Raw genomic sequence first — 26,890 nt, forward strand, 5'->3', positions numbered from 1 at the left:
CCATGAAAAAGAGGTTGCTTAGATTGCTTAGGAGAAAGAAGTGCAGGGAGATTAAGTGATTTGCCAAGTTCCTCAGTGAGGAAGTGGCAGAACCAAAACGCAGATGCCCTGCTCTGGGGTTTTCCTGCAGTTATCAGAGGTACAAGGCCCTCTCAATCGGATAGCTGCTGACGGTGGTTTGTTTCTCTGCCATTCCCCAGTTGGTGGCTGAGGAAAGGGTCAGCCATCCTTAACAGAATTCTGCTGACGGTGCCCAGGGACAGACAAGGAGATGATATGTGTCAAAACAGTTGCATCATCAAGTTGGGTGTAGTTTCACCCTGTAAACTCTTGCAGGAGAAGGGAGAAGGCCCTCACTCTGCGGAGCAGAGGAAGTGACTGGGGTGGATTTAGGGAACCTGGGACTTTGGAACTCTTCAGCCTGAGGAAGGTTAAAGAGAACTGCCCTAGCAATCAAGGAAAACTAACCACCAGCCTTTGCTCCAAAGACCAGTTAGACTAAACTGTTAGTGAATGCTTGTTTCTTGTCCTCAGTTTCCTCCAGAAAGAAAAGTTTTTTGAGCAGCCAAGTGGTAACGAGGGAGGATTGGGATGTTTAAGCCCACCTCCAGGTAAAATGGCTTTTAGCATTGGGCACCAAATCTGTTAGTGCATAGTTATTGCTAGTAATCCCAGCGTTAGTGTTTTTCCTCTTCTTAAAATAAGCAGCAGTGTAGTATGTGTGCCAGAAAAGCCCTAAGTTCGCATTTCAAGGTAGGAGCCTAGGCATGCTCCATTAACCAGCATCCAAACAGTTGCTCTGTTATGGAAGCTCATCTTCCTTAACCCAGGAATTATCCCAGCCACCATCATCTTTTCCTAGACCTTAAGACCTTCTGAAAATATTGGCAATAAAAACTCAAAGATCCAGCCACCCAGTTGGCACTCTAGAATAATCTACTGTCTGCTCTTGCTAATTTGCATGGGGATGCTAGCCTCTCAGTTTGAGATACTACCCCAAGATTACTTATTTGGAAGCCATGAAGTTATAGAATATAACTGGAAGCTGGAAGGGAAGGCAGAGATCATTCATCCCCACCTTGCCATTTTATAGATCAAGAAAGTGAGGTCCCTGTACATTAGGGGTAGAGCTCAGACACAATTTGAACTTGATATACTGCCTAGCAAACTGCCTTCTCCTAACTTCTCTATTTCTGTAACTGGCACCATCATTCTCCTGGTCACCCAGGATCAAAATGTCAGTCTTTCTTCCTCCCTTCCTTCCCATATTAAATTGTCCTTCAAGTCCAGGAAGTCTTCCCTTGGACTATCTCTCATAAGTATTCTATCCTTCACATTCTAAACAAAGCACAGCCTCAAGGTAAAGGAGAATATTCACTTGCATTGGGCGTGTCTCCTTTGTGGAGGCATGTGAGAGGACTAGGCTTCTGAGCCTTAAGTCAATGCTCTCTCAATCCACCTCTCTCTACCCCTCCGCTATGACTTTCAGACCCTGGGGAACCTGATCCCAGGGCAGTGTGCTTACATGTCATCTCCTTCCTCCTTTCTTAGTGGAGCATTGTTACGACTGGTTCAGTGAGTTCTTCTGAAAGTTGCCTTCTCCTGGGGGCAAGAGAGCAAGGACCAATTGACTACCCCAAGCCTCTTTAACTCAGTTTTCTTTTATTTAGAGACAAAGAGAGAATGCTGGGCTAAAGAGAATGATACTTGTTTTTTTCTCCTAAAGAAATAGTTGCAAAATTTCGTGTTAGGGGATTCAGTTCCAAGATGCATTGGCCTTCTGTTGGGACATATCCTATTTGAGGGCCTCTTTAAACCCCATCACACGTGTAATCCAGGTAAAGGCTCGTGTGTTCCTGCCAAGGACCAATCCTGAAAGGGAGGCACCATTTGTGCCTGAGACTCCCTCCAAGAAGATGGAGTTTAGGTGACAGAACTTCAAAGTATCTGGTTAGTTTTATCAAAACACAAATGCAGACGCTGATAATTTCTGCTGTTCCTTGAACATAACTATCAGAGCACTTACCATATCATATTGCAATGATCTGTTTACGTGTCTGTCTCCTCTACCTGGATTCAAACTCTAGCCCTGACAATGACTAGCTGTGTGACCTTGGGTAAATTATTTTATCTTTTTATGCCTCGGTTCCTACATCTATAAATGGTGATAATAGTACCAACCTTCTAGAATTATGACGATTAAATTAAGTGCACATTTGGCTTTCTCTCCCCAGGACCTAGTACAATACCTGGCTCATGGGTATTGTGAATTATTTTATTAGGATAGTTTTCTATAAGCTTGCTTGGAAGGCTAATCTTAGGGAATTTCTCTGTCACATTACAAGCTGAGTTTGGGAAAGAGAAGAATGTGGGTGGGGGATACTTTTCTATTAATCAGACCAAGCTGAAGATAGTGTCTGTCTGTAAAGAAAAGTTGAAACCAGGTAAATGCTTTGAATATTTCATGGCAGCACTAGAGAAATGTAAGGATATATCATGCATATATCCATCCCAACATTTGGATGTGTTCTTGGAAATACCTTCTGTGTCCCATCCAAAACAGCCCAAAGTTGATTTGAATTTCTTCCAGGAAGTTGTGGACTCTGGGCACTAGATAATTTCTTCGGCTTGCTTAGCCAGAAGTGATCTCCCTCTGAATTCCTAAGCATTTGAAGCCCGTATCCTTTATTGGACACTTCAGTCTATATTGTCTTTGGACATTTGTAGTTGTCATTGTTTTTCACCTGTTTATTATAGGCTCACTTTATATTTCAACCAGAGCAGGATAGTTGTACTTTCCTTTCTTTACCTCACAGAACCCATCTCAGGGTCATGTGTAAGGAGGGTGAACTATTTGTTGATTGATAGGTCTAAAATTACATTTGTCTCACACTTTTGAAAATGTCATTTCTGAAGAGGAAGGTGTTGAATACACTTCTCTGGAGATGTTTAAAAATAGTGCAGTTTCTCACCTGATTGGTGTGAGGAAAGCAAGGTCTTTGAGGGCAAGGAAATGGCCTTTGCTTCTGAAATTGGAATCCTTTATATTTCAGTTTGCACCCTTGAAAATAATGTGTTAAAAGTATGACAGATATTCTACGACAGGATATTCTATTCAAAGGATGGGTCTGGGACCAGGCTGTCGGGGACATATGTCCATGGAAAAATATCCAGTTCAAACACCAGAAGAAAAAGGTAGAAGGTAATCTGGGGACAAGAACACAAGCTCTAGGGCAAGATGGCAGGCACATTTTGCCAGTCCTTCCAAGTCTAATTAACTGGGTCTGGAAGAGAACATGTGTATTTGTTTTCTATTGCTGCTATAACAAACTACACAAACTTAGTGGCTTAAAACAGCACAAGTTTTTTAGCTTACAACTCTGTGCTCACTGGGCTAAAATCAAGTTCTCCATTTGAAGTCTTAGAGGCATCTTAGATTTTAATTTTTCTCCCAAGGGATCTCCTGCTTTTCACTCTCTCCCCCAGAACCCTCTCCCATCCCCAACCTGCTTTTCTCACCATCTTCCCCATCTCAGTAAACAGCAATTCAATTCTTCCAGCTACTCAGGTAAAAAATGTTGGAGTTGTCTTCAACTCTTCTTTCTCTTAAACATCATATACATCCCCTAAGCCAAATCCAATTGGCTCTACCTTTAAAATTATATCCAGAATCTGATTATTTCTTACCATCTCACTGTCTTTCATTTGAATTTTTGCAGTAGCATTTTTTAACTGGTTTTCTTCTTCCACCATGTCCCACTTCGATCTGTTGTCAACACAGTAGCCAGGGTGATTCTCTGGGTGATTGACATTCCTCTGCTCAATATAGTCAGTTGTCCCATCTCACTTAGAGTAAAAAACAAAGACCTTATGATGGCCTATGAGGCCCTGTGATGGTGGCCTCCCTGTGCTCTCCAGCAGTGCTCTTGTCCACCTCATTGCTTGTTTGGGCAGATGCATTACCAGACCCTCAGAATTTCCCACTGTCCCATGGCCATGGGTTATCCTTGGTCAAGGAGGCAGATTTAAGTCAAATAGGGACCCTAGACCCTCCACACTCTTTGCTCCACCCCTGCCTTCTCCCATTCCCCCTGTGATGGTCACCAGAGTCTGAATATAGGGACTTCCTGCCTGACTCAAGAAATTGATAACAACAGATTTCTCTACAAGATTCCATGTTTCCCAAATAAATGACAAGCCCAGGGCCATTTTCTGGTTATATTGATCTTGTATCCATTTGGGACAGTAACCACAGGGACAGCTGAAGTGGCAACTGCTGCTGAAATACAAACCAGTTGTTGGAGTTTGAGGAGGGGGCAGATGTCTTGGAGGAAGGGAATGGGGGTGGGGAGAGTTGCTTTATGTTAACCACATCAGTTTTCCTACCTCTTTCTGCACAGTTGGCCACACTCTTGGGGATTTTGTGCAGGAGTGAAGCATCTTTGAGAACACTTCTCCTCAGTTTTGAATTCAGTGGCTGGTAATGAGGTGGAGGATGCTAATAAAGCCTTTCCTTACAGGATGGTGGGGCAGAAACAGTGTGTTTTTCACTCTTGTGCGTCTCCTGTCACTGTTCTTGATATGTAAAAGGTTCAATTCATGTTTATTAAGAGAAATTCTTAAAAATTTAATGAACATATCAGATAATAAATCAGTCACACGCAGTTAAGGTCTAGAAAATGCACATTGTATTATTACTCAAATTCAATGTCAGAGTAGCTAAGAATGGTGATTGACCAAGGACCTTTTTGGGCATCTGAGGTGGCAGTGGGGTTGATGTGTTGTGTCCTGCTTTTGTCTGATAGGTCATTGCTTGTGAACAGCAGTATGACTCTTCCTATGACGCTCGCTGTGACGTCTGGTCCTTGGGGATCACAGCTATTGAACTGGGGGACGGAGACCCTCCCCTCTTTGACATGCATCCTGTGAAAACGCTCTTTAAGATTCCAAGGTAGGACACTAGATGGCGCTCTTGGCTCATTAGTTCTTTGTGAAAGAGCCTAGTTAGACAAAATGTAGTTTGTAAACAATTTCCAATCCTGAGAAAGCCCGATAATAAAATTTATTTCTTTTTGGGAACAAGAGGGGGGAATGTTCCTGAAAGACAACATACTCCTGAGAAATAATAGAACCATTACATATTTATAATGGAACAATTGATGTTTTCAGTATTTGGATTTTTCTGGGATATTCATTTTTTGTGTTTCTCTCGAGAAGTTTATAATTTTGGATTAAGTAATATGCCTAAATAATGGTGTTTTCTTCTTATTATATAATCACATGTGGCCTTTTTTCCCCCCAGTTTGAATCTTTCTCAGGTATTTTGGAAATTTGGGGGTTAAGAAAATTGTGTATCATATTGTTGTGTCCACTCAGCAAAGCACTAAAGAGTGTCAGAAAACTGTTTCATCATTCATATGCCTTACTCCCTTACGTCTCAGTGGGAAATTGTGCCCAAAGAGGTCTGTTTAGGAGGTATTTAAATGCAACTTCATATTTTTATTATATGTATTTATTAGGGAATTGTTCATGAGGTTTGTTGATACAGAGTAGATTGAATATTTATTTTCGTGTATCTGTTTCTCTTTCACCAGAATCAGGCTGGCCAGCTCAAGGCTCTAGTTACAGATAAGGAAGCCATCAGGGGGCTGCTTCCTGGTGTGGTTGCAGATTGATAGATAATTTGTACCTTCCACATTTTACTTTCAAAGGAAGGCTCTGGGCTGGCTGGGAGTTTAACCACTTCAACAATACAAGTGTTGACCTTTCCTTATCTGCACAATCACATAGCTATCACAGCCTTTAAAAATTTCTCCTGATTGCAATTTGCATTTCTGATTAGGTCTATTTATATGCAGATGAGGCTCTCTGGCATTCATCATCGTAATGTTATCGTTTTATACCTAATCCAGATGTGAACAACCACCAACCATGATTCCAAAAATGATTCTCACCCAAATCAGGGTTAGTATTTTTGCATTATTGAAAGTACAAAACAGGTCATGGTGATTAGAGGAACAGACGGGGCTTTTGGCTTTTAAAATTAATAGTCTGGTGAGTGTTTGAAATGGTTTAAGGATGCAGGAGCCAGACACAGCATCGTGTACAGTAATATGTCAGAAAGTGAGAAATGGTATTTGGAATGATTTGTGTGGGTGCTTTGAGATTTTACACATGGTTTTCCCTTCACGCATTTATTTAGTGTGGCAACATCATTTCCCAAATGTCAGAATTAAGGTGTGTCTTATAAATATATATTGTTTTTTTTTTTAGTATGTTTTTGTGTACACATCAAATGTTCAGAAATTTCATGAGGTGATAAACATGAAGCAAGCTAAGAAGGTGTGTGTGTGTGTGGATGTGTGTGTGTGTTTAATTAGACCCATCATCTCCAATGACCACACTTAGCTTGCTTTTGTGCCCAGGCAAGCCTTTGAAATCTAAAAATCTCTGTACTCTCATCTCTTCCATCTTGAGAGAAGCCTCCAGATCCAGAACAGACAGAACCAATTCCCCTTCCCCACTACCTGCCTCAGGACACTTAGAAAGGGGAAGGAAGTGCGAATCCCAGGAACAGGGCAATGGATTTTAGGGATGACAAGAATCCTTATGCCAACTCCCAACTATAGGTTGAGGTTTTATTTCCCTCCTCCTAGGGTTACCTCCTGCCCTTTTACTGTCTCTTGGTTCTTGTGCAAGTAATAAATCAGATCAAACTAGGGAATGTCAACAATAATCTGTCAGCAGATCCCCATTGTGATTATGTGTGCTCAATACTTGCCATTGTTACAACCTTAACAGGGGACATTCCTAGGCAGGAAGGACAGAGGTTACAAGAAAATAGCATATTTGCATATACCACACAGTGCTTTTCTTCCTGAGACCAGGGACAGTATGTTGGGTTTATACTCAAACTTATTTCCTTAAAAATTACCCTGTCAATTAGAATTGGACAGTTCTCTTCTGAAGAGGTGTAGGCTGATTTAGAGGAGTGTGTGTGTGGGGGGGGGGGGGGGGGATGGAGGGAGGAGAGAGAGACTGGGAGAGAGAGAGAGAGAGAGAGAGAGAGAGAGAGAGAGTGCTTTCTTCAGAAAAGCTCTTTGACAGAGAGTAGCAAAATTATTTACATTTTTTTAAAAGGCACTCAAATTATTTGTCTTTGTCTTTCATGGGGCTCTCTCTCTCACTCTCCCTCTCTCTGTACTTTTTCTTTCCTAATGGAGCAAAGCAAATGACAAAAATCTTTGAACTTGTTTGGTTTTAGAATTGTTTTTCTGTTTGAACCATGAGTCTCTTTGTGTTTTGGAATCCTCCTCAGTTGAGCAATGACATCCATTTCTAGGGAGATACAGAACACTGTGTGCCTTCCTCATCTGGCTTCCCTCACTTGCCTCTTTTCCCACAACCCTTTTCCTTACTGGAAATAAATAAATTGGGTAAATTATCAAGGGAAGAAAAGAAACCCTTTACTGAGTCAGGGGAGAGGTGACTTTCAGAAGTTACAAAGGACTTAAGAATTAATGAAGTCCTGCTTACGTGTGAGGTGAGAGCCTCAGATATCAACAAAGCAAGTAATTACACGGGGTTCCCAGGGCACTGTCAGAAAATGTGAACAAGACTTGCCTCAATGTGCTTGATTTGCCTGCACCCTGGTCTCCTTGCTCTTCCCCTCTCTGCCTCCACCCACTTTTTCCTTTCTTTTGACCTTCACATTGGAAGATGACACATGGAATAATCGTGACCTGTCTTTGAAATGCTGCGTGACTCGCAATCTTTCCTACATTGTAAACACACAGAAATTATCTGCTGATTGGCAGAGCAGCCACTGTTTGCTGAACCTGTCAGCATGTGTCATCTCATCTAACTCCTTTGCTCCAAAAATGCCACCCTTCTCTCACGGTTGATGCTTGGTCTGCTGCTATTTTTCTTCTGGAGTTAGAGAAGAGAAAAAGAATGAAAACCGTTTCTCTAGGCATCAGTAGGTTCAACAACATCTCTCAGGACTCTCTCCTGAGGGCTCCTATACAATTCTAAAGGTGGCAGGCAGGCTTGGAGGGATGACCTGGATATATTTTTCACTTAAAAGGAGATGTGTTTTATAGATGTAATTGCAGGAAGCAATAGAGATAGGAGAAATAGAAAAGTATTTTCATCTCTTGGCAACCAGGTAACTTTTCTTAGCTGAGAGTCTTTGGTGAATGATTCCTTCAGCCTCCAAAGAGTCAAGTCAGGAAGCCAGTAGTGATGGGTACGAGTGTTTATTAGGCGCTAAGAGCTGTGTCACCAGACCATTTATTTTGGGGCCAGGTAGCAGCCAACTCTGTCCAGCATCCCACTGTACATTGAGTACTTCCACTTCATTATTTGTGGAAAAATGCAAAATGTTTTCAAGATTCCCAGCAGAAATGTCCTTGACTGGGAGTAGAGGGGACAGAAGGGCCTGAACATTCCAGTCCCTGATGATTATTCCTTCCTAAAGGGAACTTGCCCTGCTGTACACTAGTTGAGAAAAGGAAAGCTCATGAGAATTTGGATCAAATCACCAATTTACATTTTCTCTTAAAGTTGTCTGTATACAACCAGTTCTCATTTTTACCACATTTACTGAGAAGTTAATTTGGGGGCAAAATATGGGACAAGTAGCTAAATGATGATAAGGAGAATAATAATAGCTAAGAACTTCAAGTGCTAGCTATATGGCAGTCAGTGTTATGTGTCTTAAAAATATAAATACCTTTAATCCTCACAGGGATCCCATGAAGTTGGTACCCTCACCACCCTTTTGTCCAGATGAGATGAATGGAAGCCCAGGGAGGTAACATAGCTTGCCCTTGGCCATCCAGCCATGGGAGAACCTTGATTTGAACCACAGAAGTTTGACTCCAGAGCCCACACTTTTTGCTACTGCCTTAAATAGTTAATCCCTTCCTTAAATTATGCTTATTTATTGATGAATTATGTATTGAGTACCCGAGGGGATTGCGGTTTATATTAATGAATAGGAAGTGGTCCTGGCCTTTAAAAAGCTTATAATCCCCACCCTTTCCCCTGCTCCTAATTTAAAATTGACATTGTAAACCAGAAAATTAAAATTTTATTAGCAGCAGTAATTGTACCAGTCAAGGAACTGAAGAACAGGAATGAAGAGTGTCATCATATATGAACCCAGGCTCTCCTTGGCATATTGTTTATAATCCAAGAGCCAGAAATCCCTCTCTTTTCCAAACTCCCCTTTAAGCACCTGCCTTTTAACTCCTAATATAGAGCACCTAAGATGAGTGTTTGAATGAAAGAATTGCAAAACGTATATTTTGTAAAAGCAGAGAGATACTTCAAATCATTATCACAATCCAGAAGTTTCTGTCCCCTCTCCCCCTCCTTGCAAAAACTGTATCCTGTATAGCCAGGATCTCCTCTCCCTTCTCCTTCCTCTTATTTTTTTCTAGAGGAAAAAGCCCTCTCTTGGCTTTAGGGCTAATGGAAATCTGTTTTTGGCATCCTGAGTTAGAATGGATTTTCTCATGAAAAACAGTTAAATGGTTATTTAGGAGGAAGAAATATAACATCTAAAGTTCTCTATTTTGGGTACGTTATTAGACTAAGAGACTACCTAAATTGATTTCTGTGGTCTAGTCTGAGGATTTAGCCACTCTGTAGAACTTTGTTTATGAAAAAAAAAATGCTTTCCAAATTCTAGACAATCAATTTACAAAAGTGCTTTGGAACACAGTCAGCTGGGAATATGGTAAGGCCCATGTCCTCTATCCTGGGATACTTTTAACTTTGCTCATCCTAAGTCAGTCTTTGGGTTGGGTGCTTGAATTGCAAAGATGAATAAGACAGGGTTTCTGCTCTGAAGGAGCACATATTGTTCCTGCCCCTTCCCCCATACATGGTAAAAAAGATGAAATGGGCAGAAGTTAGATAGCAAAAAGGAGGAGAAATCAGACTAAGGAAATGTAGTATCTGGATTCTCTTGGGCTGCCTAGATGATGTGGGTGGTGGGGTTCAGAAAGTCTTAAGTCCCACACAGAACATCTGTGAGTCTATTTGAAAGGTATCCTCCAGGACTCAATGCCTACAATTGACTCATGTCCTGAAACAGAGAATCCTTGGGCTGAATTTACATCCAACTTGGGCATTTTTTTAAAGGTAAAGATTCCTTTTGATTTTGCCTTCTGTAATTCCAAATGAAGTCCTTGCTACATGGTAAGCAACAGCCCCTGCTTGTTCCTTGGCTGCAAGTGGATGCAGACACAGCAGAGAGCCCTGAGTCACCACTAATTGTCTTACTATTACAGAATTGTCACAGAACATTTTCCCTTGGGGCTGTGAAATATAAGGAAAAGAAATTAAAACTAAACTATTGTTGTTGTAGGGCAATGAGTGAAGGAGGGAGTGTTTAATGGCACAGTAAGGCTGTATTTGCCTCTGGGAATTTTGGTTTCTCTTCACCAACCCAGGTCACTTAGCTATTGGCCTTTTAGCAGTGAACCCTCACAATCCTGACTTCACTCATAAAGCAAGAAGTGCTAGAAGAATTAGCATCATTTAGCATTTACTGAGTGCTTAATAGCAAAAAAAAAAAAAAAGTTTTGAAATACTCCAGTGGAAAAACAAATAGTCTTTTATGAGTCTTTTTCTTTCTTGGGGAGTTTTCCAATCCCATTTTTAGTGCATTGTGGTTCCCATCCTTCAGCTACCCCACCCTGCCCTGGTCGCAAGGATATCTATCCTTTGGGCCTAAAACTTGACACTTCATTTCCTTGGGAACTCAGTAGCTAGAGGCAGCTGGCAGAAATGCCCCAGAAGGCTCCCTGTCTGTGGAACATGTTTCCAAATTATTTTTTAATTTGAGTTGAGCAGTTGGGGGTATTAGTTTCTATGGGGGTATGCTTTGCTATCCCCCTGAATCCTGGCAGGCTGGGAGAGTTCAGCTCTGCAAGATTTCATTTGGGGATCAAGTGGCAAAGCAGGAGAGTGCCTCCAGGGACTGCTAGTCCCATCCATGTTAAGAAGCCCTCCCTGAGAGAAGGGAAAGGCCAGAGAAGGTGAGGTATTGCTTACAGCACTATCTGTGCTTTCTTCCTCATTAACCCTGATTTCATTATTTTGGCATCATTCACTTTGGTTAATTCCAACTTCGCTCCTAAATGATGGAGAGATGGGCAAAGAGAGTAGGCAAGGAAACAGAGCTCAAAATAGTACTGAAGGGTTGAGGCACCCTAGTTTCCTCTGTACTCTGGAAAAACTAGGGAATAAAAGTGAAGGATAGTTATAACTGCTTTCATGGGTTGGCATAGTGGTAGAGCAGGGGAAAAACAGGTTAAAGAGAGACAGGTGGTAGTATGGAGGAAGGCTCATCACAGCTGGAGCTGTCCAGTCCTAGAGAATTCTAGAGTCAGGTGAAGCCAATGCCAGCAAAAAGAAAGTGTAGTGTGGTGGTCAAGCATGGGTGTTTGTATCAGTCATCTATTAGGATGTAACAAACTATCTACAAATTAGTTGTTTAAAACTACAATCTCTTATTAGTTCCCATGAATCTGTGGGTTCTCTGGGTGGTTCTGTTGATCTAATCTTGCCTGGGCTTGCTCATATATCTGAGATTAGCTGGAAGCTGACTGGAGGCTGGCTGGTCTAGGATGACCTTGACTAGGATCATGTGGTCTGTGCCATGTGGTTTCTCATCCTCCAGCAGGCTAGTCAGTGCTGATTCTCATGTTAATGAGATGGTTCCAAGCATCAATATAGGGAGGAATAGAAAATTGGGCCTGTTTGCAACTAGTTTACCACAATGTGCTACGGTCAGTCTGTATGGGTTCAAATACCAGCTCCTCTGCTATCTAGTTGTGTGAACTTAACCAAGTTACTGAATGTCTCTGTGTCTGTTTCCTCCCCTGAAAAATGAGTATACAAATAGTCTCAACTTCATAGAATTATTATGAAGAGTTAACAAATGTAAAGTGCTCAGAACAATACACAGTAAGCACTCAATTTATGCTGGGTATTACCAAAGAAAAGATCTCAGGAGTGCAGTTATGCTGTAAGGAATTTGCTTTCCCTTGTAGTTGAAGCCTTAAAATCTTCCATTGAAAAAAACTACCCATGAGATCAATCATTTGAAAGTTCAGATAATTGATTCGTTGATGATTATATGGGGAATTGAGGAGAATGAAGGCTGATTTCTCAATAAATTCTTACTCGTACTGCACCTGTCTGAAGGACTCTGCTATTAATATCCATTGTCACAACTCCTTCATTATTAGAAATACTACTAAGAGATGTGAATCCTTTATATACACACACAAGAGTTGTGACAGGAACTGCCCACTGGGAAGCAGGGCTGGCCTTCATTCCCACTCTCACTGTGTCAACTATGAGTGGTGATTCTGTCATCATCTGAAGAGGACTGAGGCTGTGGTGCTTCTTTTGTCGTGGCTTTGTACTCAGTTGATGAGTTGTGTGATGGGGACATGGCTGCCTCCCTCTACAGGGCCCATTCAGACGCCATGGTAGATTCAGCCCTCTCTGGGCTCTGGAAATTTCTTGTCCCCACGTAGAGGGACAATAGCAGGGGCCCTAGACTCAGGGCCACTGACTCAAGATCGAGTTCCTTTTTGCTTCCATTCTCCCCACCAAAAGGATTGATTTTTTTCCAGCCAGGAAAGGCTGAAAACATTGGCAAAGGGAGATGGAAATGTAAGCCAGGCAAGGGGATTGTAAGGAGAGCTCTGTTGTTCTAGATGAGCTCAGATTTCTTGTCTTGGAGGAATGAAACCTTAGGTATTGGTGAGACTGCTGACCCACTGTCAGTGATATTAGAAGAATTCTGGAGAACAGAGTAGTGTCCTAGGAGTGAAAAAGGATGAATGTACCTCAATTCTCTAAAAAGGCATAGAAGGCAGATTCTGCAAACTACCATCTGGTGAGCTTGACTTTCATCCTGGATTAATTGTTGTTTTTTTTCTCCCTTGAATAGTTTGTGAATTCTCAGAAAAGAAATCTGTGATTACTGGGAATTAGCAGGGGCTCACTAAAAGCAAGCCATGTTAGACTGATTTCCTTATTTAGCATTCTTGCAGGACTGGTAGGAATGGAGACTGTTTTAGACACAGTGTGTTTGGATTTTTGGCATTAGGTACAATCTGTTCGGATATCTTTGTGGCAAAGATGGAGATACATAGACTGGATAATGGTGACATTGATGGATTCATAACCCAGAGAAGGATTATAATGAAGAGGGCTGGATAATGGAGTCAGTGTTAATATGGTGGAAGTCTGGAGGCCTTGGAGGAGGCTCTGCTGACTGTACTGCCTGTTTAATGAGTTGGAGGACCTTGGCAGTCTGTAGATCACATTCATAGAAGCAGTAGCTGATATGCTGGATGACAGACTGGGAATCCCAAAAGATGTTAGTTGTCAGGACCAGTGGGTGTCTCTAACAAGCAAAAAGGCTCATAAACCCTGGTGAACTGCACAGGCTGAGAGTGCCATGGCTTTATCACACACAGATGAAAATTGATTTAATCATGGCTGTAAGCCCAGTAGGGGTCAAAGAGTTTGATGTGGTTGTGAAAACAGTAAGATAATCTTATGTGGTGTAACATGAATTTTGATACAACAAAAGCTTCTCGACCCTCTCTGTCCTAGCCAGAACATATTTTTAGTGATGGCCTCATTCTAGGAAACACCCTCAAAGTGCCACAGAGAGTCTTTCCCTGACAGAACTCTAACAGGCCTGAAGCGGCCATCCCACTGGGATTTGGACACCTTGGCATTGGTTCTGCTCCTGCTCTGTCACCATTCCAGCATTTTACCTCTCAGTGAGGGAAAATTGCTACTATTCTTGAGCAGGACTGTTTTTTCATTCAAATAAAAGGGCCTATATAACCAGGATTCTTCAGCATCCTGTCTATACTCCCTGGGTGCTCAGCAGAGAGTGACCCTCAATTGCAGGGTCAGAGCTGTCTACTGCAGGAGCAGTTCTTACCCAGGAGCAGGGCCTGGATGTGTCCTTGGGCAGGGTCCTCAGTCCTGGCTACACATGAGTTCCTGGGAAACTTTAGAAAATACCAATGCCTGGGCGCCACTCCAGGAGATGCCAATTTAATTTGTCTGGGGTAAAGCTCAGCATTTATATAAATATAAAAAATATAAACTTTACAAATAATGCTTGTAATAATATATTCATATCTGTCTGTCATCTTTCTATCAATCCGTTTATTTGCTTATGTATTTATATTTCAAAACTAGAGTCTCTCCAGGAAATTGTGGTTCTTACTTTCCCCATCCCATCCCATGGTTGAGAATTGAGAAATAAGAGATGATAATGATGGGAATACGTTGTATGCACGAAGAGTATAAAGGCAGAAAAAAAGGATCCAGTAGAATAGGCAGTTGTGATTTTCTCCAGTTTTGAGCCCATTCCTCCTAGCAGCATCCTGGTGGACTGCCAAAGGCATGATTAGGGATGGGGAGTAGTGGGGAAGGGAGATACCCTGTCTCCATCAACCCCCTAGGTGGTATTTCTGTAGAAATCAAGAAGCTCTTGTATAATGTGCCTGGCATGACTCAGTCTGCTTCCTGATAGGAGGTGGGATACATGAGATATTCCTTCTCTCCCTTGCTCCAGACCACTGAGCCAAGAACCATTCCCCCATCCAGACCTGCCTGTGCAGGGGAAAAGGGTCCTTCTCATCTACAATGTTCAGGATGGAGAAGGGAGCCAATTTCAAGCTCTGCATTTATTCTGAATTCTCCCCTAACTCAGTTTCTTTTCTGCAAAATGTGTCTGCTGATGCAGAATGAAAGAAAGATGATAGCTCTTAACCTTTAATCTCTCCATCTCAGAACAAAGAGGAGCGCGTGATAAAAGTAGTACTTGGGGGTATTGAGAAGTGGCTGTTATAGCCTAACTGGGATGGTGCTGTGAGGTGGTGAGGATTTCCCAGAAGACCCAGGTATCTACCTCGGCAGGGCCTAAGCATTTGTGGAGTCATGATTCCAAGAGTAGTACCATCTGCTTCCCATATCCCAAAGGAGTTTATAACCTGCTCAGAGGACAGATGGACATGCCAGCATTGTGCCTCATCCTGGTCATGTGATATGGGTAGTTGCTTATACCAAACCTAATATCCTCACGCAGATTTCATTCTTTATCTCCATACAAAAAAATGTGGTCCATTTAGGGCATGGTGAGGCATGCCATGTGGGAAGTCTAGTGGCAGTGTCTCCTCCTGGACCCTTTAGCTTTATCGATTCCTCTGCATCTGAACCTACAGCTCCTGCTTTATTTGGCCTCACATTCCTGGTGCTAACCCTGGCTTTGCTCTCTGGACTCACAGTACCCTCCTCCCTGTCTGTGGTGGATTGCAATATGTTCCTCAATTTAGACATATTCTTGGTCTTGATCCAGAGTCCCATCGGTGTGAACCCACTGTAAATAGGATCTCTTGAAATTGTTATTTTAAATTAAGATGCTGCCCAATTGAATGAGGTTTGGTCTTAATCTGGATTACTGGAGTCCTTTATAAGCAGGGAAAATTCAGACATAATGAGAGAAAGCCATGGGGAAGAGCCAGAAGCCAGAAGGCAATGGAACCAGAAGAAGAAAGAGAGAACATTGCCCTGTGATGGGAAAACCAAGGAATGTAAGCATTGCCAGCCCGTCAGAAGGCTTCCAATCCAGAGAGGAAGCAAGCCTTCTAACCAACACCTTGATTTGGACTTCTGGTCTCTGAAACCATGAGCTGATAAATTTCTGTTGTTTAAGTCAACCCATTGTGTAGTTTTTCTTATAACAACCTGGATGACTAAGACCCTCTTTCTGTTCTGACTGTCCCTTGAATTGGAAACTCCTGCAGGCGTGCTGCATTATTCATGAGTTTGAGTGGGCTGAGTAGGTGTTACCGCTCCTGGCTGCCCACACCCCTGCAGTCCACACCATATCTCTGACAAAAGTAACCCTTTCTTTCCTCTTTCTTCCTGGAAGAAGCCTCGTGCTTAAAGGATTGAGGAGGGATTTGAAACTAATACCTCTGGACCCTCAAGTCACAAGAATCCTGCCTGGTTGGGAAGTTTCTAGAAACCATTCAGTATCTTCATGATAATATATATTTATGTGGTTCAAATGTCTTCAGGTTCAGCCTCATAAGAGCAAGATCTTAACTATACTCCCCTGTATTAGCTTTCTTTTGCTGGTATAACAAATGACCAAAACATAGTAACTTAACACAACAACACAATTTATTATCTTAATAGTTCTGAAAGTCAGAGATCTGAAATTGGGTCTCACTGGGCTAAAATCAAGGTGTTAGCATGTCTGTCTTCCCTTCTGGAGGTTCTATCCTGGTCATGCCTTTTCCAGCTTCTAGATACTGCCCACATTCCTTGGTTCATGGTTCCCTTCCGGCTTCAAAGCCAGTTGAGTCTTTCTATGCCTCCATCTCTCTGGTCCTGGATCTTCTGCCTCCCTCTTCCATCTTATAAAGACCCTTATGATTATATTGGACCCACACAGATATTCCAGGATATTCTTCTATCTTAAGGTCAGCTAATTAGTAATCTTAATTCCATCTGCAACCTTAATTTTCCCTTGTCATGTAAACTAACATATTCACAGGTTTCAGGGATTAGGATGTGGATATCTTTGGGCAGCCATTAATCTGTCTACAATACCACCAAACTCTTCCCAGGAATTCTTAGAAATCCTCAAGAGTGTGCTGCATATGTACCCACAGCCATTTGGAGCTACCATCATTCTGTGGCTTCTGTCTGTTATGTCTCTCCTGTCTGGCTCTGCCCGCATCTACTGCCCATTCAACCACCATCAGAATACCAGTGCATGTAGGGCTGCTGGTTCCGGTTACTCCCAAAGCCTCCAGTCCTTAAGGGTGTCAAAGCAGCACTGGGTTCCACCCAGAAGAGGGGAGACAACCCCTTTCCTGCACTCAGAGCCATACTCTGCCATTGGTTCCCTGAGCAACTCTGCTTGTGCCAAGGGCCTCACAGTCCATCTTTACCATTTCAGTTAGTTTTTGTACTCCTTTCTTGACAGAGTAGCATCAACCTCTCTAGGAAAACAGGTCTTCTATTTTTTTTTTTTTCCACTATGTTATACTTCACATGTTTTAACCTCCAGCTTCCCTTCTGGTGACATACATAACTCTAAACTTCCCCCTTCTACCACATTCACACAGCATTCAGCACTTAATTATTCTTACAGTAACAATTTCTACAGTCACCTCTGTACATTTCCAAACATTTGTTCAACCAAGTTAAACATTCTGCATGTATTAAGCAACTGCTCTCTATTCTTTAACCTCATTCTGTGTTTTGGTAACCTATATTCTGTATTTTATGTCTATGAGTTTTCATATTATAATTCGTTAATATCAGTGAGATCATACAATATTTGTCCTTTTGTGTCTGACTTATTTCACTTAACATAATGTCCTCAAGGTTCATCCATGTTGTTGCATGCTTCAGGACTTCATTCTTTCTTACTGCTGAATAATATTCCATCATATGTATACACCACATTTTGTTTATTCACTCATTTGTTGATGGACCCTTTGGTTGTTTCCATCTTTTGGCAATTGTGAATAATGCGACTATGAACATCAGTGTGCAAGTATCTGTTCGCATGCCTGCTTTCAGATCTTCTGGGTATATCCCGACTAGCAGGATTGCCAGGTCATAAAACAACTCTATGCTAATTTCCTGAGGAACTGCCAGACTGTCCTCAACAGTGGCTGTACCATTTTACATCCCCACAAACAGTGTTTCAATTTCTCCACACCCTCTCCAACACTTGTGGTTTCTTGTTTGTTTAATAGTGACCATTCTAGTAGGTGTGAGATGGTATCTCACTGAGGTTTTGATTTGCATTTTCCTAATAACTAGTGAAGCTGAGCATCTTTTCATGTGCTTTTTAGACATCTGTATTTCCTTTTTGGAAATATGTCTATTCATGTCTTTTGCCGGTTTTATAATTGAGTTGTAGGATTTCTTTATATAATACTTGATAACAAACACTTATCAGATATGTGGTTTGCAAATATTTTCTCCCATTGAGTTGGTTGCTTTTTCACCTTTTGACAAAGTGCTTTGAAGTGCTGAAGTATTCAGTTTTGAGGAGTTCCCATTTATCTACTTTTTCTTTCATTGCTTGTGCTTCGGGTATAGTCTAAGAAACTATTGCTTATCACTGGCTCTTAATGTTTCCCTATCTTTTCTTCTAGGAGTTTTATGGTACTGGTTCTTGTATTTAGATCTTTGATCCATTCTGAGTTAATTTTTGAAAATGAGATAGGAGTCCTCTTTCATTCTTTTGGTTATGGATATCCAGTTCTCCCAACACTATTTATTGAAGAGACCATTCTGTCCCAGTTGAGTGAACTTGGGAGCCTTATCAAAAATCAATTGACCACAGATCTGGGGGTCTATTTCTGAACTCTCGATTTGATTCCATTGATCAATATGTCTGTCTCTATGCCAGTACCATACTGTTTTGACCACTGTGGCTTTATAATATGCTTTAAAGTCAGGAAGTGTGATACCTCCCACTTCATTCTTATTTTTCAAGATGTTTTTGGCTATTGAAGCCCATTACCCTTCCAAATAAACTTGATTATTAGCTTTTCCATTTCTGCAAAGTAGTCTGTTAGAATTTTAATTGGTATTGCATTGAATCTGTAGCGGAATTTGGGTAGAATTGACCTCTTAATGACATTTAGCCTTCCAATTCATGAACATGGAATGTCTTTCCATTATTCAGGTCTTCTTTGATTCCTTTTAGCAATGTTTTGTAGTTTTCTGTGCACAAATCATTTATATCCTTGGTTAGGTTTATTCCTAGATATTTGATTCTTTTAGGTGTTGTTGTAAATGGAATTTTTTTCTTGATTACCTCCTTGGATAGCTCATTACTAGCGTATAGAAACACCATTGATTTTTGCATGTTGATCCAGTATCCTCCCATTTTGCTGAACTCACTTATTAGCTCAAGTAGCTTTGCTGTCACTTTTTCTGGATTTTCTAAATATAGGATCATGTCAACTGCAAATAGTGACAGTGTTAGTTCTTCCTTTCCAATTTGGATGCCTTTTATTTCTTTTTCTTGCCTTACTGCTCTAGCTAGAAGTTCTAGCGCAATGTTGAATAGCAGTGGTGACAATGGGCATCCTTGTCTTGTTTGCAATCATAAAGGGAAAGCTTTCAGTCTCTCACCATTGAGTATGATGTTAGCTGTAGGTTTTCCATGTATGTCCTTTATCACATTGGGGATGTTTCCTTCAATTCCTACTGTGCTGGTTTGGATGTATTATGTCCCCCCAAACACCATGTTCTTCAATGCAATCTTGTGGAGGCGGACGTATTAGGTATTAGTGTTGATTAGGTTGGAATCTTTGGATTAGGTTGTTTCCATGGAGATGTGACCCACCCAACTGTGGGTAATACCTTTGATTAGATTATTTCCATGGATGTGTGGCCCCGCCCATTCAGCATGGGTCTTAAATAAATCACTGGAGCCATATAAAAGGGTTGACAAACAGAAGAAACTCAGTGCTGTAGCTTAGAGAAACATTTTGAAGATGGCCATTGAGAGCTGATGCTAACATTTTGGAGTATGCCATTTTGAAACACAACCTGGGAGCAAGCAGACGCCAGCCACGTGCCTTCTGAGCTAACAGAGGTTTTCCAGACTCCAATGACCTTTCTTCAGTGAAGGTATACTCATGTTGAAGCCATAATTTGGACATTTTCATGGCCTTAAGACTGTAACTTTGTAACCAAATAAACCCCCTTTATAAAAGCCAATCCATTTCTGGTATTTTGCAAAACAGCAGCATTAGCAAACCAGAACACCTACCTTTTGAAGTGTTTTTTATCAGGAAAGGATGTTGAATTTTCTGCATCAATTGAAATAATCATGTGGTTTTTCCCTTCTGTTAATGTGGGTATTCCATTAATCATGAGTTGATATTCTTGTGTTGAACCACCATTGCATACTTGGAATAAACCCCATTTGGTCATGGTGTATAATTCTTTAAATATGCTGTTGAGTTCAATTTTGCAAGTATTTTGTTGAGGATTTTTGCATCTATATTCATTAGAGGGATTGAGCTGAAGTTTTCTTGTAGTATCTTTGTCTGGCTTTGGTATTAGGGTGACATTGGCTTCACAGAATGAGTTAAGTACTGTTCTCTCTTCTTCAATTTTTTTGAAGAGTTTGAGCAGGATTGGTATCAATTCTTGGAATGCTTGGTAAAATTCATCTGTGAAGCCATCTGGCCCTGGCCTTTTCTTTGTTGTTAGGTTTTTTGATGACTGACGTGATCTCTTTACTTGTGATTGGTATATTGAGATCTTCTATTTCTTCTCAAGTCAGTGTAGGTTGTTCGTGCATTTTCAGGACATTGTTCATTTCATCTAACTTGTCTAGTTTGTTGGCATACAGTTGGTCATAGTAACCACTTATGATCTTTTTTATTTCTTTGGGGTCTATGGTAATGCCCCCCCCCTTGTTTCTGATATTATTTATTTGCAGCTTCTCTCTTTTTGTCTTTGTCAGTCTAACTAAGGGTTTGTTGATTTTATTGATCTTCTCAAAGAACCTTTTTTAAAATTGATTCTCTCTGTTGTTTTTTTTTAATTCTCCATTTCATTAATTTCTGCCCTAATCTTTGTTATTTCCTTCCTTCTGCTTGCTTTGGGATTTATTGTTCTTTCTCCTTTTTCTCAAGTTGTTCAGTTAGGTCGTTGGTTTTAGCTCTTTCTTCCTTTTTAATGTAGGCATTTAGGGCTATAAATTTCACCCTCAGCATGGCTTTTGCTGCATCCTGTAAGTTTTGATACATTGTGTTCTCATTTTCATTCATTTTGAGATATTTCCTGATCTCTCTTGCAATTTCTTCTTTGACCCACTGATTGTTTAAGAGTGTGCTGTTTAACCTCCATATTATTTGTGTTTTTTCTGGTTCTCAGTTTGTTATTGATTTCCAGCTTCATTCCATTATGATCAGAGAAAGTACTTTGTATAATTTTAATCTTTTAAAATTTATTAAGATCTGTTTTGTGCCCCAGCATATGGCCCATCCCGGAGAATGTTCCATGAGCACTTGAGAAGAGTGTATATCCTGCTGTTTGGGGATGCAGTGTTCTGTATATGTCTGTTAGGTCTAGATCATGTATCATATTATTTAGGTTCTCTGTTTCTTTATTGATCCTCTGATTAGATGTTCTAAATATTGTAGAGAGTGGTATGTTGAAGTCTCCCACTATTTTGGTAGAGTCGTTTATTACTGCCTTCAGTTTGCTAGTGTTTGCCTCATGTACTTTGGGGCAGTTTGATTAGGAGCATAGATATTTATGATTCTTATTTCTTCTTGGTGAATTGCCCCTTTTATTAATATATAATGTCCTTCTTTATCTTTTATAACATTTTTGCATGTCTTCTATTTTTATCCTTATTCTTCTAATCAATCCAGGTAGCCAGGGAGAAGACAAAGCCACACTACCCCTTCCACATCTCCCCTGCCCAAACCAAACACTTTCAGCCTCATTGGTAACTAAACATATGTTCCTGTTCAGATCAACATATTATTGAGGGGGAAGAAGACTTAGGGAGAAGTGCTTACTATTCCAGTGGTCTCCAACATGGGGGCATACAAAATAAACCATTAGGGTGCAGAGAGAAATATTAAAATTTCTATACTTATGTATTATTTCAAAAAGCAGGAATTTATTGCCTCAAAGTTTTGGAAGCTGGAAGTCTGAAATTAAGATGTCAGAAAGACCATGCTCTCTCTGAAATCTGTAGGACAGGATCCTTCAATGCATCTTCTTGCTTCTATTGGTTGCCGGCCCTACATGGCTTTCTTTGGCTTGTAGACTCATCACTCCAGTCTCTGCCTCCCTCTTCACATGGCCTTCTCCCTCTCTGTGTCATCTTTCCTCTTTGTGTCTGTGTACAAATTTCCTTCTTCTTGTAAAGACATCAGTCATATTGGATTAGGGCTCACCCTAATCCATTTTGGCCTCATATTAACTAATTGTACCTGCAAGGACCCTATTTCCAAATAAGGTCACATTCACAGGTGCCAGGGGTAGGACTTGAACATGGGTTTTTAGGGGACATAATTCAATCTGTAACACCACTACCCATAATATTCTCTTCTACTGTCCTCATTCTCCTCCCTACCTGGTTGGTGCATTCTCAGAAGAGCCAGAGATCATCTGAAAAGTTAACTTCTCAGAGCAAACTTCTTGGGCTACCCAATGCATAACAGTTACATCATCACATAATCCTATTATGTGCTTACCATTCTCTTATGATTTTCCTGATTAGACTTTTTTTTTTAAAAAAAAATTGCTTTATTTTCTCTTGCTTTCAATGAGATGTGAGTTCTTTGAGAAATGGGCTTTTTCTGACTTGTTCATGTTTTTTTAGCACCTAGAAGAGCTCTTGACACATAGTAATAGTAATATTTTAAAAATGTTTAGTGAATTTGGTGGTTTGAAACTGTATATACCCAAGAAAAGCACATTCTTAAAGTTAATCCATTCCTGTGGGTGTGGATGAATTGTAAGTAGGATCTTTTGATGAGGCTACTTCAGTTAGGGTGTGACCCACCTCATTGGAGATGGGTCTTAATCCTCTTAATGGAGTCCTTTGTAAATGGGATTAATGGGAGAGAGAGAGAGAAAGCCATGGAAGCAAGAAGCTAAAAGCAACAAAACCTGGAAGAAAAGGGAGAGAAGAGCAGGCGCAGACAGCCATGTGCCTTGCCATGTGGCAGGGGAGTCAAGGACTGCTGGCAGCCAGTCTTAGGGAAGAAAGCATTGTCTTGATGATACCTTGATTTGGACATTTTTCTCAGTTTCAAAACTGTAAGCTAATAAATTTCCATTGCTTAAGGCAACCCATTTCATGACATCTGCTTTCAGCAGCCTAGGAAACTAAAACAGTGAGTGAATGAGTAAAAATGTTTATATTTACATAGACAAGAAACAAGAATCACTTATGGGGATAGGGACTAGGGGATGGGGGTGGGCAGGTAGGCTTGGAATAGCTGGTGACCAGGTTTTATGTTCAGAGACACCTTTACTGCTAACTGCGGTTCTCATTTCACTAACCATCTCTTCTCTTTTCAGACGTCTTTGACTTTTACATCTCATGTTTCTGTCTAATCATGCTTAACATACTGTATTATTTATACCCATTCTTAAACTTGTTTTGATGCAGTAAGATGACTCCAGAAATCAGAATGGAGCCAGCTGTCTTACCTCTCCTTCTCTGTTCCTCTCTGAATATCTGTCTTTATCTGCACTTCTGGTGTGTAAACTATAGATGCTCATTAAAACCTAATTTCAAAACCCTTAATCTACCCACATCCTGAGATAAAGTAATCATCACTGAATCTCATTTCCAAATTCCCTGGAATGGCACAATTGAATAATTCCCTGGCTAGACTGGGAAACAAATCTATACCTCTGTCTAATTGACTGTAGCCAAGAGGAACAGAGGCCTACAGTATACACATGGTTGTAGGGAGCCCACCCCATGAATAGAAAGGCCATTCTTAGAAAACTGGATTAACATGAGCTAGGCAGATGGCCCAACAAATATCTTCTGCAATTTCTACTGCATTTTATCAGTATTTTGAATAACAAATCTTAGAAATCACCTAAGCCTCTTCTCTCTCAGCTTCTCTATGTCATTTCTTCTTTCTCCCAGGACATTTCTCTCTAAGTGTCTAGGGATCCTCTCTTAGCTGCTCTGGGCTTCATTTCTTAGCTTAGAATCTCCAAACATCCTTCTGTCCACGACTCCAAGCATCTCGAAGCATCAGCGTCTCTGTTGGCTCTTGAGCGCTCTTGAATACTCCAGTGAGCTAATCAAGACCCACCCAGAAAGGGCGGAGTCCACATCTCCATGGAAATAATTTAATCAAATATATCCAACCTAATCAACAGACTAATAAATCTGCCCCCACAAGATTGCATTAAAGAATGTTGCTTTTTGAGGGATATCATATATCCAAACTGGCACAATTATGGTTCTTCTTATTTTATAGTTAGGAATCCAGAATTCAAGAGTTATGATTTGCTCAAAGACACACAGTTAATAAAAGCTAATAAGTGGCAGAAGGCGAGCTTCGAGGGTCTGTAAACTCTCTGACATTGAATGCAAAATTAACCATTTGGGGGAGGTGGGGGGGGCAGGGAGGTGGTCCATAACTCTTCAAGGGGTCCAGGACCCCAAAATGTTTAAAACCACTGATATAATCCAACATAGCCATGAGAAGATGAGGAAACTCAGAGACTCAGAGTGAGTTTTCCTAGGTGACATGGCTAGTCAGAGAGAGAGCCATGGCTTGATTCTGCACATTCTCTCCCCTGGCTGCCTCAAATATGTTGCTTGCAAGGCAGGTGGACTTCCAGGAGGGAACACTCCCAGTGCACAGAAGCAGAAACTCCAGATCTCTCAAGGGCCAGCCTTGGAAGTAATTCAGCATCACTTTGGCAGCATTCTATTGGCCAGAATGTAAGGGGAGGGAAATACTCTATTGCCCAGATGTAAGGGGAGGTTAAATAGATTCCACTTCTTCAAGGGAGGAGTGGCGGAGAATTTGTGGCCATCTTGAATCCACCACCCAGACACTCTTGGATTTGAATCCCAGATCTGCCACTTGCTGCTTGTGTGACCTTGGGTAAGTTCCCTGAACTCTCCTAGTTGAGACAATATCAACATATATTGGTCTGCTGTGAGGGAAACATGATAAGGCACACTGTCCTGGCCTGTAATAGGTGATCAGTAAAAAGTAGCTACTATTATTACTACTGTCGCACATATTTATTTACAGGATAAATACAATGAAAATTTGGAAAAGGATATTTTTTGGATTTGACGTTTAAGAGATTACTGGTGACTGCCTAATTTGGGAAGAGAACAGAAGTGGGGTGAGGAGCAAAAGCCAGCAGCAAAGGTTAAGCTGTAAGTGGATTTGAGGGCAGTGAGGCCAGCCTGGCAGTGAAAGGGGAAATGGGGGCTATTGTGAGGGAAAGTCAGGTTGAGCAGAAGGGGCAAGTGGAAAGGTAGAAATTCAAGAGATGTAAGAGGAGATAATTGCTAGGATTTTACACAATTGTATTTAAAATGCTGTGATTATGAACTAGAAAGTGGTTGAGGTTTGCTTTTATAAGAGAACTCCACCTCCTTGTTTACTTTTTTCTCCTTATAGAGGGCATTTGTCCTTATCCCACAAACTCTCTCTCTGGTTGGAGACCAACATTTAAAGAATAGGAGCTGCTCTCGATTTTTAAGTCTTGGCCTCATTTTCAGAGCACTTTGAATTCTTAGCCTATAAATCACATGGTGAGAGACTCCAAAAGTCTGCAAAGGTTCATGCATTTCAAAATTTTTCTAAAAGAAAGCACTTTTTTTTTCTGTATAACTTGGAAGGTAAATGTTAAAAAAGCCTAAATCTTGTGTGAATTTGGGAGTAATTATAGCATGGCCAGGGCCAAAATCAGCAAATTAGAGTTATTAGGACCACGGCCAGGAACCCAGGTTCCCGTGCCAAGGTGTGGGTAGTCCCAGAAGCAGAGGGCAGTTAAGGTCAGGTGAGGCGGGGTCAGGGTCACGAGGTGAAGGAGCTCTCTGGTCAGAGCGAGGATCCAATCAGTAGCTTCAAAGTAGGCAGAGAAAACGGGAGTTCAAGGACTTCAGTGCCCTGGTTGGATTACAGTCCAGAGAATGCCAGACTTTATTGCTTAAAGAAAATGTGTGGCCCTACTAGGGGTTTTACTTTTAGTTTCCACACCTACACCTTCATTCCTCTCTTCTCTCTAGTTAGGAGTGACTCCCTCGCACCATTACTTGGCTCATTCTAAAGAGTATTTAAGGCTGTTTACAAAAACACCAACTGGGCAACATGATGAAAACACATGAGGGAAGGAATTTTGTATGAATTGAAACTACTTTGTGCATTTTAAATGTTTTTAGTATAATAAAATATATCTCAATTTCCTTCAGTCTTCAGTCTTACAGTCATCTAGTTGGAAAGACATATTAAATAGTTAAATAATGTGAATATATAAGGGAGTACCAAATGCACAATACTCAGGTGGAAAGAAAATATTTGCAGCAAATATAATATATTAAAAAATTAATACCCATAGTATAAATAAGTAAGAAAATGATCATCTAACTGAGAAGAGACAAAGGATAGAAATCAACATTCCTCAGAAGATATATGAATAACCATTCAGAATATAAAAAGGCACTCAAATTGTTCAAATCACTATATAAAGGAATCAAGAAGATGTATAATAAACTAAGAATGGGACATACTGCATTTGCCTCATCTGTTTGCTTAAGGTTACCTGAATCCATATATATTTGAGAGGGTGGAATGAGGCAGTTCTGCCTGAGGGAGGGTGAGAGGGAACTGGGGTCCTGTTATTTCTTCAGGAGGTCGCATGTTTCCCATGCTTCGTAATGTGTGGGATTTCTGCTACACTGAATTTGAGTCTGCTGTTTAAAGTTGTGTACTTTTCTTATGTAACTGCCCCTAAATATTACATCTGAAGCTCAAGAGAGAGCCTGGGGGGAAAAACACTGGCTGGATTATCTTTGTTTAGATTGAGTGTGTTGGTCTCTGTTCTAGTTTGCTAATGCTGCTGGAATGCAAAACACCAGAAATGGATTGACTTTTATAAAAGGGTTACACAGTTACAGTCTGAAGGCCGTAAAGTGTCTAAGGTAACACATCAGCAATCGGGTACCTTCACTGGAGGATGGCCAGTGGTGTCCGGAAAACCTCTGTTAGCTGGGAAGGCACGTGGCTGGCGTCCCCTCCAAAGTTCTGGTTTCAAAACGTTT

General features: G+C 41.0%; 1 protein-coding gene across 3 annotated transcripts in view; it reads left to right on the forward strand.

Annotated features, from left to right (window-relative positions):
- Positions 1-26,890, forward strand: part of LOC119544302 (myosin-IIIb-like) — a 256,724-nt gene that overhangs the window by 112,346 nt on the left and 117,488 nt on the right. The window contains exon 8 of one of the 3 annotated variants that reach the window (XM_037849676.1): positions 4,806-4,951. The exons of 1 other annotated variant lie outside the window; for it this stretch is intronic. In XM_037849676.1, the coding sequence (XP_037705604.1) occupies positions 4,806-4,951 (146 nt within the window). Of the gene's footprint in view, positions 1-4,805; positions 4,956-26,890 lie in introns of those variants that run through there. One more of the 3 variants, XM_037849677.1, reaches the window with a different exon arrangement.

This window comes from Choloepus didactylus, chromosome 9 (genome assembly GCF_015220235.1).
Source record: "Choloepus didactylus isolate mChoDid1 chromosome 9, mChoDid1.pri, whole genome shotgun sequence".
Classification (NCBI taxonomy): Eukaryota; Metazoa; Chordata; class Mammalia; order Pilosa; family Megalonychidae; genus Choloepus; species Choloepus didactylus.